General features: G+C 40.0%; 1 protein-coding gene across 4 annotated transcripts; it reads right to left on the reverse strand.

The window, feature by feature from the left end:
• Nucleotides 1-3,462: 3,462 nt before the first annotated feature.
• Nucleotides 3,463-20,278, reverse strand: uckl1b (uridine-cytidine kinase 1-like 1b). 4 transcript variants are annotated; one of them, XM_080898142.1, is made up of 15 exons: nt 20,166-20,278; nt 14,864-15,057; nt 12,817-12,923; nt 11,552-11,722; nt 11,107-11,178; nt 10,141-10,330; nt 9,969-10,030; nt 7,564-7,583; nt 6,743-6,841; nt 6,527-6,620; nt 5,955-6,017; nt 5,680-5,802; nt 5,344-5,451; nt 5,091-5,247; nt 3,463-4,970 (listed from the first exon to the last, which is right to left on the reverse strand). In XM_080898142.1, exons 1-15 carry the CDS (start codon nt 20,237-20,239, stop codon nt 4,891-4,893), a joined length of 1,614 nt encoding a protein of 537 aa, XP_080754268.1. In that variant the 5' UTR covers nt 20,240-20,278; the 3' UTR covers nt 3,463-4,890. The 4 variants fall into 4 exon arrangements, with proteins under 4 accessions (XP_080754268.1, XP_080754269.1, XP_080754270.1 ...); XM_080898143.1 differs by lacking the exon at nt 7,564-7,583 and adding an exon at nt 8,690-8,706; XM_080898144.1 differs by lacking the exon at nt 20,166-20,278 and adding an exon at nt 17,493-20,093.
• Nucleotides 20,279-20,467: the final 189 nt, after the last annotated feature.

Genomic DNA, 20,467 nt, shown 5'->3' on the forward strand with positions numbered 1-20,467 from the left:
ATGACAAAAAATATTAATAATGCAAAAAAGGTAAGTGCGGCCTAATTTTTTTTTATGAGCTTGTGCAACCCATTTACAATATGCAGGCATCACTTACACTTTGAATATAATTCTCAAGTTTTTTAAAGCATCTTTTACATTTCTCAGCCATGCATTCTCTTTAAAAAAATCGGAGACAACTTGAACGTTAACAGAGATGTCAAGTCGTCGAACAAGAGGAAGATTTTTTGCTTTATCGGAGCAAACAAGATTCTAGATCATTCTGGATCATCAGAGGTGGATTTTTCTTCAGTATTTTAGAAGAGAAAGCACATGCGCTTACATTATTAATAATAAAACATGCTGAGAGTATATTTTACTTTGGGTCTAATGCTATTTGACCATATTTGGAAAAAAGTGTTTGTCCTCAACATTTAAAGAGCAACAACTACTTCATGAAGACATTAAAACAGAATTACTGAATAGGAACATTTAGATTTGATTAAAATTATCATTCTTAATACAATTTCCACAAGAAGCAACAGCCTCTGGTTTTTGGTTACTGTGTACATTGCTCCCTCTACTGGTTAATAATTACTGAAAGAAGCTGTTGTATTCTGTAACTCAACATTAAATATTATGACAATATATTTCTGTTTGAGGAAAAGTGACCTGTCAAACCATCTTTAATATAGCTCATAATGAACTTAGTAAGGGGTTTCTTTGCTGTTAGATTGCAATATTCCCGTTGAGTTAAGAAAACACGAAGGATCTTTGTGTTTTTCAGTTTTTAGCCATGCAATAAAGAGACGTAAAGCTTGTGATTGTCAGCGTCCTCAGCAGGTAATTCAAAATCTTGATGCGGGAACCAAATTCCAGCACGGTCCAGGAAGGTTTGGGCTCTTTTTGGTGTTCCTTCTCATACTTTGCTGAGGCGAGTTAGCATTTCATGGGCTGACGAACCTGAGATTGAGCCTATAATCACCATTCTCAGGTTGGACAGTCCTTGAAAGGACTACTCAAGATTTAAAGCGGGACCGGATGTGTTGTTCAGGCCGCTCTGCGAGCCGCCGCATGCAGAGTCCACGCTGAAGGCAAATGTGTACAAAAATAAAATTACTTGACAAAGAAAAGATGAGAATGTGTCTATGATAACACTCCACATGTGATTACACATCTGGAAATATACACCTGTTGATGGATATTCTAGTGAGCTGTTTTTCCATAATTCGGAGGCACAAATATCTACTGTATGACCTCGTGGTGGAGAGCTGAAATCATATTTTGCAGCAATAATATTTTGACCACCAACATTTCTAATTGCTCTGAACTAAATATCACCCAAAGGTAGATTTTTTTTTTCTAAAGCTAAACATAAGAATTTCAGTACAGCAGGTTTATTGATTGGATTCCATTTTGTGGTGTTGTTCTTATTTCCTGCAGGATTATTAAATACATATGAAATAAAATCAAAAAGCAACTCCAAAAGCAAAACCAAACAAAGATCTAATTGAAAATCTAAAAAGTAAATCATTTGTTAGCCACCTGTATAGTTAAAGGGTGTGATTTTGGCGCCACAGGCAACCACCCAGCGAGACTAAAACTGAGAAATTAAAAAACGCTTGAAAAGCTATTAATGGAAACAGCGTCACATTAAGTTTATTGAGGTTACACAATTTAATTCCTGTTCTTGTGATCTATATATGTTATTGTGTTTAAAGCAGCGACGCATACAGCGATTCATCATAGCTCATTTCGGTAGAATACAAGTTTTTAACCTGATGGCAAACACTGCCACAGTGAAAAGCATTCAAACAACATATCTGCCTCACATTTGTGCCATTTTTCTCAGTCAGAAACTCCAGCCATAGATTAACACCACATCTGGCCCCTGTTGTTAGCTAACTTGCACTAAAACCACTCAGAGAGCAATTAAACACTCAGGCAACGGAGCTTAATGCACAAACTAAAACTCATACTAAAAACAACTAAATCACCCTGGCCTGACTTTATGAGGACAGTCCAGTCTCTTAGAATTTTTACTCTCATGATAAACTATGCAGATGGAGAGTGGAGGGGAAGACACACACACACACACAGAGCGAGAGAGTGAAAGGAGAAGGAGGGAGCGAAAGGGAAAGACAATACTTTACCCTCTTCAACAGACTAATCTAAACCCTCTTCACATGATTCAGAAATACTTCGTCGTCTGAATTATTCATCCTCTACTCTCCGCATTAAGCTACTGCTCTGTGCTGGCCTACTCACACCATCTCTTCAACATTTACAACCCAGACGCACTCTCTGCCAGATAACACTTTAACCAAACAAATAACAACCATGAAAAAAACACGGTTCCTTTCCACGATTTCTCAAGCGTAATTACAACAACTTTGGAAAGTCTCATTGTGTGGAAGAGCTTTCATAGTCTCCTCTGTGCAGTCCTTACCCACATGGCAGACTCCTCAGACCCAGTCAAGCAAGACAGGGAGGCAAGCTTCATCTTCATTCAAAGTCAAGACCAAAAGAAGGCACACAGGAAGAGAGCACAGCAACCTGGAGTTAGAAGCTGGTGACATGAGGATGAAAAAGAAACACAGGTCGCTGAGTTTTAACGGCCACCCCTGCTGTCTCTACCAAGCTGTGACCTCATCATGCTCTGTACTACCAATGGGGATGCAACTCACACACGCACAGACGCACACATAGACACACTACCTTCCTGTTTGTCAGTGCTGGTGGTAAACTTTCCACTGACATCTTCATTCAGAGGACCAATCTGAAGTTTTCAAGCATTTAGTCACGTGGAATAAAACACATCTGTGCCGATTTTTTAAAATACACTTGTCATCATCATGATCAAGCAGCAGAAAGGACCAGATTGTTTCAAATTTAAACCAGTTTAGCACATTAGCTCATTTCAGAGCCTACTTAACCTTTGCTGAAAACCTTTAAAATCGGCTGATATTTTGAAGAACCAAACAAGTATACAAATGTTGCTGCTCAGCTTCTTGATATTTGTATCTCTTGCATGTCTTTTGACTGTCCTCCTGCCTTCTAAAAAAAAGAAAGAAAGAAAACACGATGCTTCATGTGTGTTGATATCTGCCCAAGAGGCTGCTGATTTGTAATTGTCCATCAGCCTCATGAAATGCACGTCAATCACACTTTACTGCGGCTGACATCTTGACAGCTGTCAGAGTGATAATTATGGAAAGTGATGGAAGATATCAAGGTTACTTTCCATGAGAAGAGGACAACCACAATATCCTTCCTGTTCATTGAGTGTAGGTAATGTGTCTCTCGTTCTCGAAATGTGTTGATAAAGGTAGAAATATTCACCCTGCTTTATGTTTTTTGCAGGTGTATTTTAATCAGCCAGAGTGGAGAATATTTTCAGATAAGTCGTGGGAGCTGGCAGAATACTAGATTCTGAAATTCACATTTCGCATAAATAAACTGTGAGCAGTTTAAAAGTTGTATTGCACTTTTATTCAATATTTAAAAAAAGCAAAACAAAACCAAACAAAGTCCCAAAAAGAATTAAAATCAAAACATGCAGATGAGTAAAACCCAATGAGGCTACATAACACAATCGGTTCATACCCGTGCACATTTAATGTACATTAACACACAATTAATATTTAAAGGTGAACTTGCTGCGTATGTGACAGAACAGATTTACAGTTTCAGTGCAATGTTTTTGTTTTTTCCTTTGTCGTTTTATGAATCCTTTCCTGAAAAAAGCAAATAACTGTGAAAAAATAGAAAATGTTGTTAAACTGAACACTGTGTAATGGTAATTATGGCCCGGTTTATAATATCAGAAGTTTATAGACAACTTTCCTCAAATATCCCGGACTCGTATACCCGCAAGGATGAAGCGAAGCGCCTCGTGTTTGGCAAACTAAAGCATCATTTTCAGCAAACAGTAAGGAAATGTTAAACAGGCAACGGCATTGACAGATCTCATTCATTTTTAGCGTGACAGTTTAAAGATGAGGCACTATCAGGACTCTTTGTGACCTTTGGATATTTTGAGTTCATATGTCCACAAAAGCCGTTTTTGAACAAACAATCTGATGGGCTGCTGAAAAAAATGAAATAATGGAGGGATAAATTGGGATCTGAGGGACTAAAATAAACACTTCACATAAATGAAGATGACCCATTTTCACTGCAACAAAAAGACGTACGAGTTGCTCGCTGACTGGTCAGGACTATCCATAGTAAAAAAATATGCAAATGAGCGACATTCTGCATAAATACGCACCACAAGTACGCACTTAAAGCCGTATAATGAAAAATGCTTTTCAACATCCTTTTCAACTGGTTAGGTCAGCATCCACAGAGAAGGAAAAGAGTGAACCAGTGAGCTAAAAAAAAAAGAGAGAGACAAAAAAAAATACACCTACACATTTTCCGATTGAATGGTCCTTCAGAAAGTGCTCATGGCGATGGAAGTTGAGCAACATGAGTTCATGTTCTGATTTTACTTTTGTGAAAGTTGTGAGGAAGGTGCGTGGTAAAAAATAACCTTAAAAAGTTTACTTCTTTTTTTCTTTCTTTTCCTTTTATGTCGCATGCAATTTCACATTCAGTTGTGTCATCCACAGTTTAAGGCTAGAAAAATCTTTTCAGAACATTTCTGCAGAAATCGATAGAGATTGTCACAATTTAAGTGCTAAAACGCTCTGACCTTATTACATTCTGTACAAATAAAAATATATTTAACACAAATTTAAATAACATTATTTAAAAAAAACCAAACAGATACAAATAAGCAACATTTTTCTTCTCTTTAGTCTTTTTTTTTCAACAGCAGCCATACGGGGGCAAATGGTATGTCTTCATATCGTCCAGGAGCACAGCCCTGACTCTCAAAAAGTAAGTCAACTGACAGCAATTGATTTAGTAACTGGGCTCATCCATGTCTTCATCACTCCAGTCAGGCGGTGCGTCTGTTCCAAAATACCGATCTCCAAAGTTTCCTAAAAAACAACAATAAACGACATCGATAAAAAATATAAATACAGTGCTACAATGCTTATTTTTACATTTCAATGACTTTAAAACTGTCCTGTCCTTCCTGCTTCCTCAGCATTGCTCACCTATTCCAGGTATGATGTGAAAGAGATCGTTGACTTTCTTGTCGACAGCCGTGGTGATGATTTTGACCTGCGGGAATGCGTAAGCAACAGAATGGACTCCCATTTCAGCCATGAGCAGAGAAACCAGCAGGATCTTGTCCTCTTGAACATCATGATCCTGAAATTGAAAACACAACTGTGAAAAATGATCTACATGTGCAATTCATTTGCACAGGAGGCATTGGCATTGTTGTGAACAACTGGGTGCACCCACCAGCAGGACTCGCACGGCCATCATGGCAGCAGCTCCAGTGGACACAGTGCAGTCCATTAGAATCACGTGGTCCTCACTGATGTCTTTCGGTAGACGAAGATAATGGAGCTAAAATTGTGCACAGACAGGATGTGGGTTCACGCTAAAATGTGACACATATGACCTACAGCTATATATATACATATAGAAAACCTCTAATATTACAAACAACTGCTTCATGGCAAACTAGGCCAAAGGAGGTTACTGTGAAAATGTGTAAATGTAAAAACTCATATAACCAAAATTGTTTTTGGTTATAGGTTTTTGACAGCATGTGACATTAATGTGGTTTATTACCTCTGGCTCTCCAGTGTCCTGGTTGGTCTGGATGAGGATCTTGCCGATGCGGACGTCTTTGCATACGGCCCTCAGAGCCGGCTCCATGGTCTCCCCGGCTCTCAGGATGGACACCCCTGTGATCTAAAGCAAAACAAAGAGGGGTACAAAAATTAAGCAGAGGTTAATTGCATCAATTTAGTTTCGAGACAAAACTCTTCAGAATGTTTTTCTTTTTTTCTCAATTAAAAATAACGCACAGAGAATATAGCAGGAAGCAAATGGAGTTCACTCACCCTCTTTCCGTGGAAAGTCTTGCCTTCGTAATCCTCTCCCTGGGGGGTCTGCACTATGTGGACCTGAGGTAATATTAAAAATCATAAGAGCTTTAGAACGATGCTATAGTCTACCACAGTAAGGAAAATATACTGTGACAAGCTACAGTGAATGCTGAATTGTCGGTCACGTGCATTTGTGAAATGCACACTGAATGTTGCGATAAAGATATGGAAACTTTCCACTGTGGTGACTTGATAAGTTTCCATACTCATGTGGCAGGCCAATACACTATGTCTATCTGATTTTCTTTGTTGAAGACAGATGGGGAGATTCTTTTTTCCATTTATCAGTGCCTTTTCAGATTTTTCCCCATTTCAGGGCCACACACTGTAGCACGGTCTCCGTGTGTGACTTGTCAGCATCTTTCTATTGAGTGGTTATCTCATGCTTTCTTTCTCCTACACCTCTCTCTATCTGTGGTAGTTTTCCAATTGTTTAAATGCCCTCCTTGGTATAAAGAACGTAACTTAATTAAGAAAGAGTGTAATACAATACTTGAATTGAACCGTTTTGTGTTTGTGTTTGGGACCTGTGAGGGGAGGAAGGAGAGGGCTCGCTCAATCAGCAGCCGCATCAACCTCTTAGAGTAAAAGATGAATTCATCGCGACTGGTCTCCTTGTTTCTAGATGTGATGGTCGAGAAAAGAAGGATCGAAGGTTTATTCGGCAGCTTTCCACCGTCCAGGTTTCCATGAAAACAAATGCAGTTATTAACGGAACAACAATGTGCTTTCTTAGCTTTTACCTGATGATGGTGTGCATGCCCCTGACTTGAGGTGTGCTCTCCAGAACGCTGAGGGTCTGGGGGAGGGGTTGGGCCTGGTGTGCAGAAGCCAGGGCTGCCCTGTAACCACGGCAACAAATAGTAGCGCGGGGGTGGTACACGCCGAGAGCAGCGGAAAAGAGAAAAGATGGACAGACGCATGAGTGCAACACGTGAAAGCCAGTGCAATTAAGACTGCTCTGCACGCATGTGTACAGTATGTGCAAGGTCATACACACACACACACGTGCACATACACACTTTAACACACACACAGACCTGTGTGTGCATGCAAAAACAGATAAATAAATAACACAAAAAAACCCCACACAAATAATTTTTCAATAGCAGTTAGAGTAAAGTTGATAATGGCAGTGTACCCACAGTAATGGGAGTGCTTGGGAAGAAACACACACACAAAATTGCAGCGCACACAGGGCCAGTTTTGAGTATTTCAGTGGAAAATAACAACACCACAGAGACCGTGATAATGGAAAAATAGATTAATTTGAAAATTATAATTATACAGATACAAATAAAAGATTTAAATGTGCAATATAAACACATGCATAATTAGTTTCCCATGGTAGGGCTGCACTTCTAATATTTCCCCATGTTTGCATGAATAAATATTAGTTCTGAATGCCTTGTTAGCCTCGCTCTACCTTGGACTTGAGGGGAATAGACACGCTTTTACAAATTCTCAGTGATGCAGTGTTGTTCACACTAGACTGACTGCAATGCCACTGAGATACACATTAGCCAGATGCAAAGAAAAGAGAAATCATAGCATGTCTGCTCACATATCCCAGCGAAGTTTCCTCTATGGGGAGGGACACAGATAAACAAAAAAACAAACCAAAAAAAAAACAACAACAGATAAGAGGAAGAAAAATGAGAAAAGACATAAAATCAGGTGGATGAAAAGATTATCGAGAACAGTGAAAAGTGTGACAGCCAGAATTGCAAATGTCAAAAGTCCTTGAACTAAATGACATCAAAATTTAATAGTAATAATAATAATAATAATAATAATAATAATAATAATAATAATAATAATAATGCAATGAGAAAAAGAAACCAACCAAGTGTTAGCTCCGATTTTGATATCTGTACCCATGCATCCCTTGCGTGTATGCGTGGGAGGTGCACAAACTATCGTGTGGCTGTCACTCTTACACTGTGTAGAACAGTAGAAGTTGGTATTTCAGCTCACAGGCCCCAGCACATCCTGTGTCTAAAGACAGACACCAAGCTCACTTCCTCTCTCTCTCTGTCTCAGATACTGTGGCCGACATTCAATGGAAAAACTCAGCGCTTTGTAGTAGGGTATTGGAAACTTTTTCTGTGGCTGAGGTATGCGATAGTCAACAATAGCTGTAGCAAGAGCTTCCTCTCTCTCTCGTTTTCAGTTGTAGTCACTCTCTCTCTTATTCTTGCTGCTGCTGAAAGGAGGGGTCAGTGACTTGACTCATTGGTGTATTTTTAGACACAGAAGGCAGGAAGAGTGTGAGTTGTCATTTCTTTAAAAGGTAGAGAGAAGGAAAACCAACACCTTTACACTGAATGCTGGCTGCACTACACCACTTTCAAACTTCTTATCAGAGTGCAGCTTTTAAATGTTGACAGCAGTTTTCGCACATTTTGATCCACTTCTTCTTATTCTGAGGTGGTGTGGACCGAGTCTTAACCGTGTATTATGTCCCCACTGACAGAGCACTAATTAGCCATATTTGGTTAGCTACAAGATACAAGAATGCCGCCTGGTGACGTGTCATGGCAGCCAGCACGTCGGTGGAAGGTAGAGGTTGGTTTTGCTCTCTTCTGATTTGACATTTATTCTCGCTCTCCCAGTAAAAAAGCTGGTGCAGCAGGGGAACTGGGCAGATGTTGAGGAGAGAACGATATAAAGGATAAAGGCCACTCTACCTGACGCTGAGTTCCCGCTGCAAGCAATGGAGGGATTTGGTGATGAGGGGGAGAGAGTGAGAGAGCAGTCCATCAGCAGCATATGTGTTTCAGTGTGTGTATGTTGTGAGGGAACAAAGCAAACTGCACAGTAGGGCAAAGTGCTCCGACAGCCAAGAGCGTGCCTTTGGTGACCAGTGATTAGTGCATGTTGCACAGCTAATCCCAAAGTGCGTCTAACAGGCCATCAATCGACATTGTGTATGACAAGTATGAAGATAGGGTGTCTTATAAGGCTGTGTGACTAATGCTGCATAATTATGTATTAGGATGTAATGTTTCCACTGTGATTACATTTATTCCTAAACTAAATGCCTGGAGATTAGTTTGGTTTGAATTAATGCAGGACAAATAACCACAGCAAGAGGTTAATATGGTTAAAACACTGAAACCTATTTCTGTCAGCAAGCTCCATCTGACATATTTTCTTTATTTGAGGAAGCTACTTTCAGCTGCTCCCTTATTCACAAGGGGTCACCACAGTGGGGAGCTCTGCATTAGCCGGATGTCCTTCCCCAAAGGGATTTGAGTCTCCTCCAAGGGTCTAACCAGGGATTGTTTGTTTGTGTAAATCACTAAACCACACATATATGCCATATTTAAAGGGCTATATTCATATTCATTCTTCTTCTCAAGTATGAAATGATAAGAAAACAGAAACAGAAGCTCTGTTTTCATAGAGCACATTTCAGAAAACATCATTTAGCCTTCTTGCTTTAAGTGCTTTGGCAGTAGATTCAGAAAATGACTAATAATTAAACACTTTTTAAAATCTTGTCAAGTTTTTTGAGTGTTCAAATAAACACATAAGAGAAGAAAAAAGTAGAAGATAAAAAAACAAAGCAATTTAAAATTTATGTTCTCTGAACCAAATAACTACAGTTTGTTACTGTTACTAGGAAAGTTAGCAAAACCAAAACCAGTTTAGAACAGTTTTTTCCATTGAGTGTTAATGATTAAACCTTTCCCCAAAGCACTTACAGACATTCAGCCTCAGTAAAGTTTCTTTCCACTAGAGGGGGTGATCTGCCTTGAAATTACAGGCACATACTGAAGGGGAGCCTGCACATACACCCTCTTATGAATGCAATAACATAACTAGATGTACTGACCCGGAGGCCATCAAGAAAAAGGACAAATGAAAGGTTATAATTCTCCCCCCAAATTAACTATTTAAGTGGCATGACAGATTTTCTGCGTGTGTATTTATATTTATGTCTGTAAGCATGACCTCACTTACCTCCTCCAACTGACTGTGAACATGCTGTACGATCAAGTCGATTGCCACCATGTTGCCACCTCCTGACCGGAAAAAAAAGAAAGCATAAAAATGAGGCTTTAATTTTAAATCTTTTTAGGATTGTTGCTGCTATACTGAACATGTACATGAAAGTATGTTGGTATATACTCACCACGTGGCACCACGATATCAGCCAGTCGCATGGTAGGCTCAATGTATTGTTCAAAAGCTGGCTTAACAAACTTGTTATACTGCTTGATGACCCCCTCGATATCTCGGCCCCTTTCTGTAATGTCCCTCCTCAATCGGCGCACCAGGCGGATGTCAGAGTCTGTGTCCACAAAGATCTTCATGTCCAGCAACTGGAAAAACAAGTTGATTAGATCAACACAAAGTAATATAAGACACATTCACAAACAGATGACATGAAAATAGCGAGCTTAAAATACCAAACTGTATTCAAATTTGTATTTTTAAAGGGTTATTGTGAAAGCCTGCAAGAAATTCTAGAAAAAAATTGAATGAATGAATGAAAGATCTGAAAGCAAAAAATATTTCCTGCAACGTCAATGTAAGTATAGATGAAAAATGAATGAATATTAGATAACTAATGAAAATGTTTGCTTCTCTTCTGCTTACAATGACTTCTGATTTTAACAGACCTTTAAAGGAAAAAACTCATTAACTTTACTGTGTTGCAGTTGATACTGCAGTTATTCAGAACCATTACGTCTTTTAAATCGATGACACTTAACAGTTGAAAAACAAACCTGTCATCGCCCTCAAGTGGACAAACTATGTACTGCAGATATTTTTTTCTTATCTTTAAATCAATATTCACTTCTCTGCACATATTAGCTGACACACAGTGCATACAAACATATCAGGCTTTTCAATCTATTTACTTATCTTGGGCTATCATGCATATGCTGAATCTATTTTAAAAACCTGCAAATCTTGTCTATGTACACAACATGGGAAAAATAAACAGCTACCTCTTGTTTAATAAAGACCTCTTACACCACTTGTATGTGTTTTCTAAGAGTGTTTTTTTTTATTAGGTAATACATATTTTTGACAACAAAGCTGACAGTAGGACCTTGTATTGGTTTGTTCAGGGCTAATGACCTTCTCTTACCTGCAACAGTTCTTTATCTGCAAAGGCCATGATTCCCTCAAAGATGATAACACTGGCTCCATAAACTGTTTTCTGGGGCAGAGACATGTACATGTAATAACACAATACAATTTACATACCAAAAATGAGAACGAGGGCATTAAAGCACTACACATTAAGTGTGCATGTATTCCAACAATCGTTGTAAGCTCTCAAACTGACTTGCCTCACTAATGTGTGAATGTCTGTGTGTGATAGGATAAAGAGAAGTAGACAGATATCACAATAGCGATCTGTCGGAGACCATCTGGAGATGTACAGCTTTACAATGCAGCTAAATCTATAGAAAAGAGGATTAAAACCTTCTTCGGTAAACAAAAAGGAGGGATTATATGCAAAAATGACACGCTACTTAATAACTTAAAAATACAAAGCCAAATGTTTGGGTCTGTGCATTCATCCTTACCCAGTCCTTTTGTCTCCCGTGAGTTGTAAAGTCATACACAGGGATTTTCACGCTCTTGCCCTGTTTGAGTTTGCGCAAGGTGTGTGTCAGCAAATCAAAGTCAAAGGCATCTGGGTGGTCAAAGTTATAGTCGTTACTGGCAGCCATTGCCTGCTGCTCTGGGGACAGGACCTGAGGATTGCCATGATACTGAAGTTAGAGTATGTCACCACTGCATGCTGCTTTTCAATGCTACAAGATTTCCTGAGAAAATGGCATGAACACATAATAATATTTGCATATCAAAAGAAAAATCTCTTAGTCAACTAACATTACACACGTGTTTTGCAGTACAACAAATGATGCATTCACAAATAATAACGCAAAAACATTTTGGCACAGATCGCTGATCGAGAGCAGAGAAGTTTGGGGACCTAAATTTAGGAGGACATCATGTGCCACAGTGACGTCCGTACGAGGTGGTATGTGCACGCACGTATCTGTCCTTTGGGTGGTTGAACATTAAAAACCCAGTCCTGGTATTTGGCAGTTAATGAACAGCAACACTCCCTTCTCAAATGAACTGGTAACATATTTATGTAATAAACCAATGTTATACTGGAAAAAAAGCAAAATATAAAAATGCATAGATTAACTGAAAATAAATGGCAATCTTTTGTAAAATGTGGTGAGCAGACCACCACTTGCTGAGGGCTACAGCGGCACTGGTCACTGGTAAATCCCTCCAACTCTGCACAGTCTGATCTGCCGCTGTCAGATTTTGACAGGATTACACAACTAGAGAGTGGGTGGAGGTGTAGAGGGGGCAAGAATGATGGCTCTTGCTACACTGTTCACTACATCTCTTTTTCTCTCCCCCTAACACCCATCACTGTGTTTTCATCCTTGTTTTCAGCACTGCCTCCTTATATTTTATCTACTCTGTTTCTTCTCTCTCTCTAATCAAAACCTCTTTTTCTCATTTTCCCTCTGGGATCCAAAGGAAATGTTTCCTTTTCTCTTTCACCCTGTTTCCTGCACTCAGGCTCGCTTTTCTTTAGCCTTCCTTTAGGCCCCTGGGTGGTTAACAGCCATTCAAGACAAAAGTGATAAGAACAGAGTTTCTTGGACCTATCACATGTCTTATTTATAACTCTAAACACTTATTTAGACATGCAGCAACATTTAAAAATTCAGATAACTTTTAACAACTTCACAGATACAGTGACAAATGTATCACTGCATGCAAAAGGACATATACGGTTTTGTAGACACCACAGAAATACCTTGTAAAAAGAGTCCATTGAGAGTAGTACAACCCAGGGTACATCTAAAGCTTCTATGATTTTCCTTGCTACAGTTGTCTTTCCTGAAGCGCTGCCACCACACAGGCCTGAAATTAAAAATTGACAAACAGCCATTGAGTAATAACTTCCTTCCAGTTAAATTACAAAAACAAAAGAATTTAGGCAAGTTGACATGGTCAAGATGATCTGCAGACGTTTAAAAAGTTCATCAGAATTGGGAAGAAAGTTGAAATGACTAATAGGTATGGTTTTACTGTAATTATTTCACAAACTGCTTATCTACTGGGATTTTCCCACACAACCATCTCTAGATTTTACAGAGGATGACCCAAAAATAGAAAATCTGATGCTACAGTTTCCAGGGGTCAACAAAACTGGAAAAAAGGAAATTGGAAAAACGTCTGCTGTGACGTTCAGATGGCAGAGTCAGAGGTTTTCAGAGCTTAAGGCTACCTTGGAGTGAATAAATGCGTGATGTTAGGGGAACTGTTGAATCTATTATCTGTTATGGTATCACTACATGGTTTGAAAACCTTTCTGTCAAGCTCAGATCCCAAATTCAAAATCTGATTCAAAGATAGTTAAAATTACTACGGACAAAAATGACATCCTTTATAATGATTATGAGTTGATGTCTTCAGGAAAAAGGTACAAAACTGTGAGTTGGAGTTACATTTTCTCTGTGAGTGTTTGCATATGTGTGTTATTTTACATGATGTGTTTCCCTCGCTTGTCCAAGGTAAATTTGTCCCCAGAGGACAATAGAGGCTAATCTAATCTAACCACCCTGCCTTCAGGGCGGTGTAATGATGTGGCGGATATTTTCTTGACAAACTTTGGACTCCTTAGTAGCGACTTGAGCAATGTTTAAATGCCACAGTCCAAGTATTGTTACTGACCATGTTCATGTGGTCACATTTTCCAGCAGGAAAATGTGCCGTGTTACAAATCTCAACTCATCTCAAAGTGGATCCTTAAGCATGACAAGGAGTTACTCAAATGGCCTCCACAGTCACAGATCAATGCAAGTGAGAAAACACCTTTGAGATGTGCAGCCAACAAATCTGCAGTAACTGTGTGATGCTGTCATGTCAATAAAAAAAACAAGCGCTTTGAGTGCTGAGGTAAAATAGCGCTATATAAGAATCAGTCCATGTCAATGTGGACAAAAATCTCTGAGCAATGTTTCCAGTACTTTTTTCAATCTATGTCATGAATTAAGGCTGTTCTGAAGGCCAAAGGAGATCCAACCTGGTACCAGCAAGGTGGCCCTAATAAAGTGTTTGGTAAGTGTACCTTCACTTGGTGCAAACATGCTATCAGTAGTTTGACTAGTTTGGCAAGACTTGTTTGAGTGCATTGTGAGGTTGCTTTAGGCTATTTTAAAAAGGCATGCAGAAACAGAGCCAATAACGTTCTTCAACATAAACGTTCTCTTTATTCCTATTTTTCACAAAGTCTCTCACACATTAGTTCAGCACTTCCTGATAGCAGGGCACACCCATCTTTAACATACTTGGATGGATCTGCTTTGCTCCATCCAGTGAGAAATTGTGAGTTAATGCCCTTTATCACTAGTATAGCAGGGCTTTCCTGTATTTAAAAACACTCTGCCAAAGAGGAAACTCTCCAGTTTGTGAAAAACAACTAATTTTAACCAGTGCATCTCTAACTGGGCTTAGGTTTCTCAAGCTTTCTTCTTCATAAAATGGTCAAATACGCCAAGAAAATGCCTTACCTTACCTTAAATAAGGTAATGACAACTTTGTGCCACAACTATATGGGAAGAAATTATGCTAATGTGTGCATTCCCTGAGTTTTCTAAACATTAAAAATTTTCACTTATACAAAGTATAAGGTTAGTTTATAAACAATTATTCATTAGTTTCCTAAATTTAAAGGTACAATCCGAACATATTTATAATACTTTAGATGAAAACTCACCACTTAATCTAAGCTGGGGCTCTGACAGGTCATAGATCTTTATGATGTCTAAATGTCAAACACAGAAAGTCATTCTTCTTACCAATGACAAATGCCTCTTTGGACTGTGTTCCATGCTCGTTGTACCAGGGTGGGCGACCAGCAGTGTAGATTGTTCGTTTGGAGGTGCGTAGCAGAGGAGGCTCTGACTTACACTGGCTGGTTGACCTTTTCCTGGGCGAGAGGCCTGTGCTTACCGAGGGGAGGAGACGGTCGAGTGATCCCTCGCCACCTCCACTGCAGATGAGAAACATGACATTACTCTCTGGTACACAGGAAGCAACTTTCCTTCTTGTCACTGCATTTTTCTGGGTTTCATAAAACCTTTTGCGTAGCAGTATAACGCCAACATTCTCCATCATCACATCTTCTCCACCTGTATATAGTAAGACACACTGAACCCGAATGTGCTGTGTCATGATTTCAACTTCTAACATCGGTGAGCGTTCATGGAAAGGTAACGAGGTAAAACAACAGAATCAAGGCAATAACATACCAATGTAATATACAGGATCAGTCCCACTGAAATAGCAATCTCTTATTTGGTATAGCCTTGTTGTCCCCTTGTATCTAATGCCCGGTGACACATTAGACACACAGAGACAGACATTGTTTGTGGCATGTAACCATGCAATGGATGAACAGATTGACTAAAGAAAGGCGGCCCAGTTAGTTACCAACAAAACAGCAGTGTAGCATTTTCCCTCCTGTCACTGGTTAATTTTTCAACCTGTCAACTTTGTCCAGTCTTGTCCAGTGTAACTGCTGCAGGTACTAATGTACAGATGGTATAATATATTACATCTAAAGCTCCCCATAACCATAAGAGAATTATAGAGTCAAAGTGATGGATTGTGTTTTCATAGTCCATTGTATTTTACCAATTGAAAGGATCAGGTATCCGCCACTGGAAAGACAGCATGCTAGAAAAGCAGGTGGTTACAGTACCTAAAAACACCTACAGAACATGTTAGAAGTGGAGAAATGTTGATTCAACTAATCGAATAGTCCTGTGATCAGTTTTACGAGCGAAAAGATTGCTGCAAAAAGGCCCTCATAAACAAATGACAACAAGCCAATTCAAAACAGGTACAAGGTGCTTAGGCGAGCGAGGCATGGAGTGAATTTGCATTGACTTATTCAAACTACACCTGATGGTCTCTCATCTGTTCTGTAAGATAGAAGAAATTAAGAAAGAAATTTATGTAATACCCGTTGCAAGAGTTTTGTGTCTAAACTGCAAACAGCTGCACATATGGGCTACTCTTTCACTATTGTAAGTTACTTAACCTATAATGACTAAGTTTAATGTTGTGCCTTTACAAATCATTCGGCAGTTGTGAGTAACTGGAATTCAGAGCAGAGAAAAAACTTGGTACAAAGAACTGGTCGAGCAGATTGGTGAGCAACCTCTCTATTACTTCCTCTAAAACAACAGCCTCACTTCTCTTACATAACTCTATTTTGTCAGCGTCTCAAGAATCTGCTGTGCCGCTGACGTTTGATAAACAAAATATTGCTTTTTTAGGAAAATGCCACTCGATTAGCGAAGCAATCTAAAGTCGCTCAACGATTGCCGCCCACAATCATCATGAAAACAACTGCTGCGTTCATTGTTTAACAAATACAACGTAACATCTGTGTGCGGTATGCCTAACTGAGCAACAGTTGGAACACTTACTGCATTATCCGAGCCATCCACACTTCACCCAGTGAAGACTGTAAAAAGCCAGCGGCCATAACTATAGCGGCGTTTGTAATAAACAAGTCTTAGATCTTCCTCTGTTTTCCAGTCAACTGTCAGGCTCCACACATTTATATAGGTCATATACCTGCCCAGGTGGACTGCCAGGAGCTCAGAAGAGGAGCAAACAAGAGAGAACAAAGATTTATCTTATCTCACCAGGGTCACCTGGTTAGAGGGAGCCAGGGAGCAGAGTGGGAGACTGCTGAGAGCGTGCGCAGGACATAGCTCACTGAAGTATGGTTATCAGTTAAAACCCAACTAGTGTGCAATAAAAGATTAGCTTAGCTGACTGTGCTGAATCATGTCCTTGTTCTGTGGCTACACTTACAGTACCCAGTGCTTCAAAACATTACATGAATGCACCTTTGTGATAAGAAGTTATAGTGTGGGGTACCTGAGAAGGCCCTTATGAAGCAGACATCTAAGCCTTATGGGCAGCAGATTGAAGGATAATATTAGCAGCAAATCAAGACGCAACGTCACATCTAATGTCAGTAAAGCGACATGTTTTTCTTTACTTTCTCCACAATGGCTCACACAAAGAGTAAATTAACACAACCTAGCTGCATAAAGTGACTACTGTTTCACATCAGCTTGTTCATTTGTCCAACAAGATTTCATAAAAAACGAGTATGTACAAGTACGTAACACTACTGTAATGTCAGTGTAAAATTCTCAGTTTAAAAAAAACTTTACGGTTCCTCACATCACGTTTGCACTTAGAAGGTGCCACATTTCCTAAAGTATGTAGACAAAAACCTAGAGGGTATAAACAAGTGAGCTTCAACTTGGAGTTGTCTTTCCTGTTTATCCAGACTTTTAAAAGCATTAGCTGTACACATTTTAAGGACATTTAAACTACAGACAGGAATAAAGTTGCCCAGGTCACCTAAGGAGTACATTAAAGGAAATAAAATGCACTTACCTGCCATCAGATCTTAGCGTCCAACAGCCAGATATTCTAGCTCCTGAGTAAGCTGGTAGAGTGTTCATAACTGGGAAGCTTCCAGTGTTTGTACTCCAAAAGTTGTGTTTTAATCCTATACTATTGTCAGCCGGTATACTCAGTGTACATATTCATATGCACTCAAACACACACTTAACAGCGCTCCTCTCTGGAGCATCACATCCAGAGAGGTGGCGACAGAAGGTGGTTAATATACATGGGAATCGGCTTGGATGAGAAACGAAACTTTAAACATTTGCTTAGCTTTCTATTTCTTCCATTCTCTCAACAGAGCGAGAGAGAAGGCACTGCAGCTTGGTAGAGGAGGCGCACTCAGTGTGAAACTACAGCACAGCATTTCCCTCCTCTTTCACTAACTCGCTGCTCCTCCCATTAGACGCCCAGCCAACAAACATAAGAGGATAACCTGCCCTCCAGATTATGTTCATTAGGGTGTATTAATAGCACCGGGTTAGAACCAGACCACACCACTCCTGGTACACACACGCACACACCCACATATATAAACACACACAGACACATGCCAAGCTTGGGTCATCTGTCTTTGGCAGTCAGTGTCGCAGTATGTGGCCGGAGGTGAAAGAGGAACCAGAAGAGAGTGACAAGAGAAGAAACAAACTAGAGGGTGGAAAAAACAACCCAAAACAAGACAAAACAAAGAAATAAATAACAAGAGTGCAGCGCAGTCACACAGCCAGCCATTATTCTCCTCTGATGTTGATGCAGTTGGCTGAATTCACAACAGAGACGCCTCAGGCTGTGTTGGGGAGGTGAAGAGAAATTGAAGGGGGTGCGGGGATGACAGAGGGGAAGGGTAGAGGGGAGCTGATGTGCTTTTACCCTGTGGGGACATACAGTGCCTCTGTGTGCCTTATACCGAGTCTAGAGATGTCAGCACCACAGCAAACACACACACACACGCCCGAAGAGCAAAGTCCCCTCCCTGTTTTCACTCACAGTGAAGACTGGGGAATAAACAGCATGATGAAACCCAACACTACCACTGCTGCTCTATCAGCTGACGGTCTGGGGAACAGCCCTGGGAAACGCACACAGACACACACACACATGCACGCCATTCCACTCCTCCCTAGCCACAACTTGTACAGACAAACAAATCATTATGCTCAGAGTTCAGAGGAGATGGACTAATTGCTTTTCAGTGCACAGAAAAACAATCAAGCAGCTTAGAGAAGCTACTAGCTATAATACAAAGCAACATGAAAGCTTTTCCAAATATTTTGGAACATGGATTCTGACCAGACTTCATTTCTCTTTATTCACTTTTTTATATTATACAGGGGACCAACAGGGGAAAGAGAATTGAGTGTTCTCCTCTAATCTGAACTGTAATGGTTTGGTAGTGTCACTGTCGCTTTAATCTTCATCGAGAGGACAGCTGCAGAGCAAGAAAGCCACATCGAAACAAGAAGCCTGAACTGGTTTCTATGCCAAACATTCAGCCATCTCGCTATGGCGACAGTGATGCACAGGAGGCTTACAAAGTCTCGGCTGCAATAACACTTAACCTAAAACTAATACTGTAAACACACTATAATATAAGCTAAACGTATTAGTAACAGCATGTAATGCTGACTTTACTTACTAATTTTAAAAAAAAGTCAAATATATTCAGTGATAAAGGGAGGTTGCAGTGCATAGAACCTTTGCCTTGCAGAGCTCTCGACTGGCCCGGTACTGCCTCAATTAACAGTTTATGGTGCCTCTGTGTTAGGTTATAGTTTAGTGACCAACTGAGTTCTGTCATACAACTATATTAATATCAGCGGTCATACATTTAATAATGTGAGTATAACTTTAAAGCCTGCGAGCCACTAAGGTTGACGTCTAGAAGAGCAGGAACTTCTCTGTTCCGGACACACCAATACAATACCGCCCTCTTGTGGAATAACGAGGTATTGAACATCTAAGGCAGACCAGCAGCTGACAAACAACTGGACCAAGTGCTTCAGCTTGAGTCTTAGTCACCTAACCCAAATGTTATTCTGTTCCGTTACCTTATATATCCCATAGGAAGATGACATTTGCCAGAAATACCCGCTTTACTCACGCCGCAGTACCTCCAGAAAACACCAAGGCGCGTGCTTTCCACCTCTGCTAAAAGAAAGCTCTCTTAGTCCACTTTCTCTGCTTTAAGCTAGCTCTCCAATTCTCTCTAGCGATTCCCATTACACGTTAAAATAGGTGAGCATGTTTCAGTTAACAGTGACTGCTTGGTAAAGACGTGTTTGATGTGATTTCTTCGCTTCCGAAGATTACAATGAAGTAAAGCTACGAGGCAACCTCGTGTAAAATAAGATGACAGATCGTAAAGCCAAAGAGAGGGAGAGAGAGTGGACAAAAAGAGAGACTCAAAAAGCAGGCCTCGGGTTTATTATATTTATAATAAACTAATAATTATACTGTAACTTCTAGACTGCTGTTACATTTATCAGGCGTATTATATATTAATTACTGTACCACTGGGACGTACAGTGTAACAGGTCGTGTTTCCGTAAAGATGCTTAACCCAACTGCCAGGATAAGATGAAAAAAAAAAATGCATCCAGTAACGTCATAATAATGTACTATAATACCAAAGGTTTCCGAAGCAATCTACAAACTCTATACCTGTTCGATACAGAGGAAGTTTTCGCTTCGCTGTCCATCGTTGAGCGCCTGTCTTCCACGCTAACCACAGACATTTCTGCCCTGTTGACAATCAGGTGTTAAGAGCGCAGTCACAGCTGAGGCATCATGGGACTTATATTTCTTCAGTGGAATCTCTTTCAGCTTCGCGGCTGCACTTGGACTTCAAGCCCCAGAATGCACGTGATCCGTTTTTTCTATTCACAATAAACAGCATGTACTTTTATTTTAAGCTTACAGGGCCTTTTACAGGCCACGTGTAGGTGGGAGTGGAGATGAATCTT

This window comes from Rhamphochromis sp. 'chilingali' (genome assembly GCF_963969265.1).
Source record: "Rhamphochromis sp. 'chilingali' genome assembly, chromosome: 12".
Lineage (NCBI taxonomy): Eukaryota > Metazoa > Chordata > Actinopteri > Cichliformes > Cichlidae > Rhamphochromis > Rhamphochromis sp. 'chilingali'.

Bases quoted from the DNA above. Each gene is read 5' to 3' on its own strand.
- uckl1b (XM_080898142.1), bottom strand. From the start codon at position 20,239: ATGTCTGTGGTTAGCGTGGAAGACAGGCGCTCAACGATGGACAGCGAA. The intron at 15,058-20,165 runs GTATAGAGTTTG...TCTCATCTGCAG, and splicing joins ACTTCCTCTGTATCGAACAG to TGGAGGTGGCGAGGGATCAC. The intron at 4,971-5,090 runs GTGAGCAATGCT...GTTGTTTTTTAG, and splicing joins TCACATCATACCTGGAATAG to GAAACTTTGGAGATCGGTAT.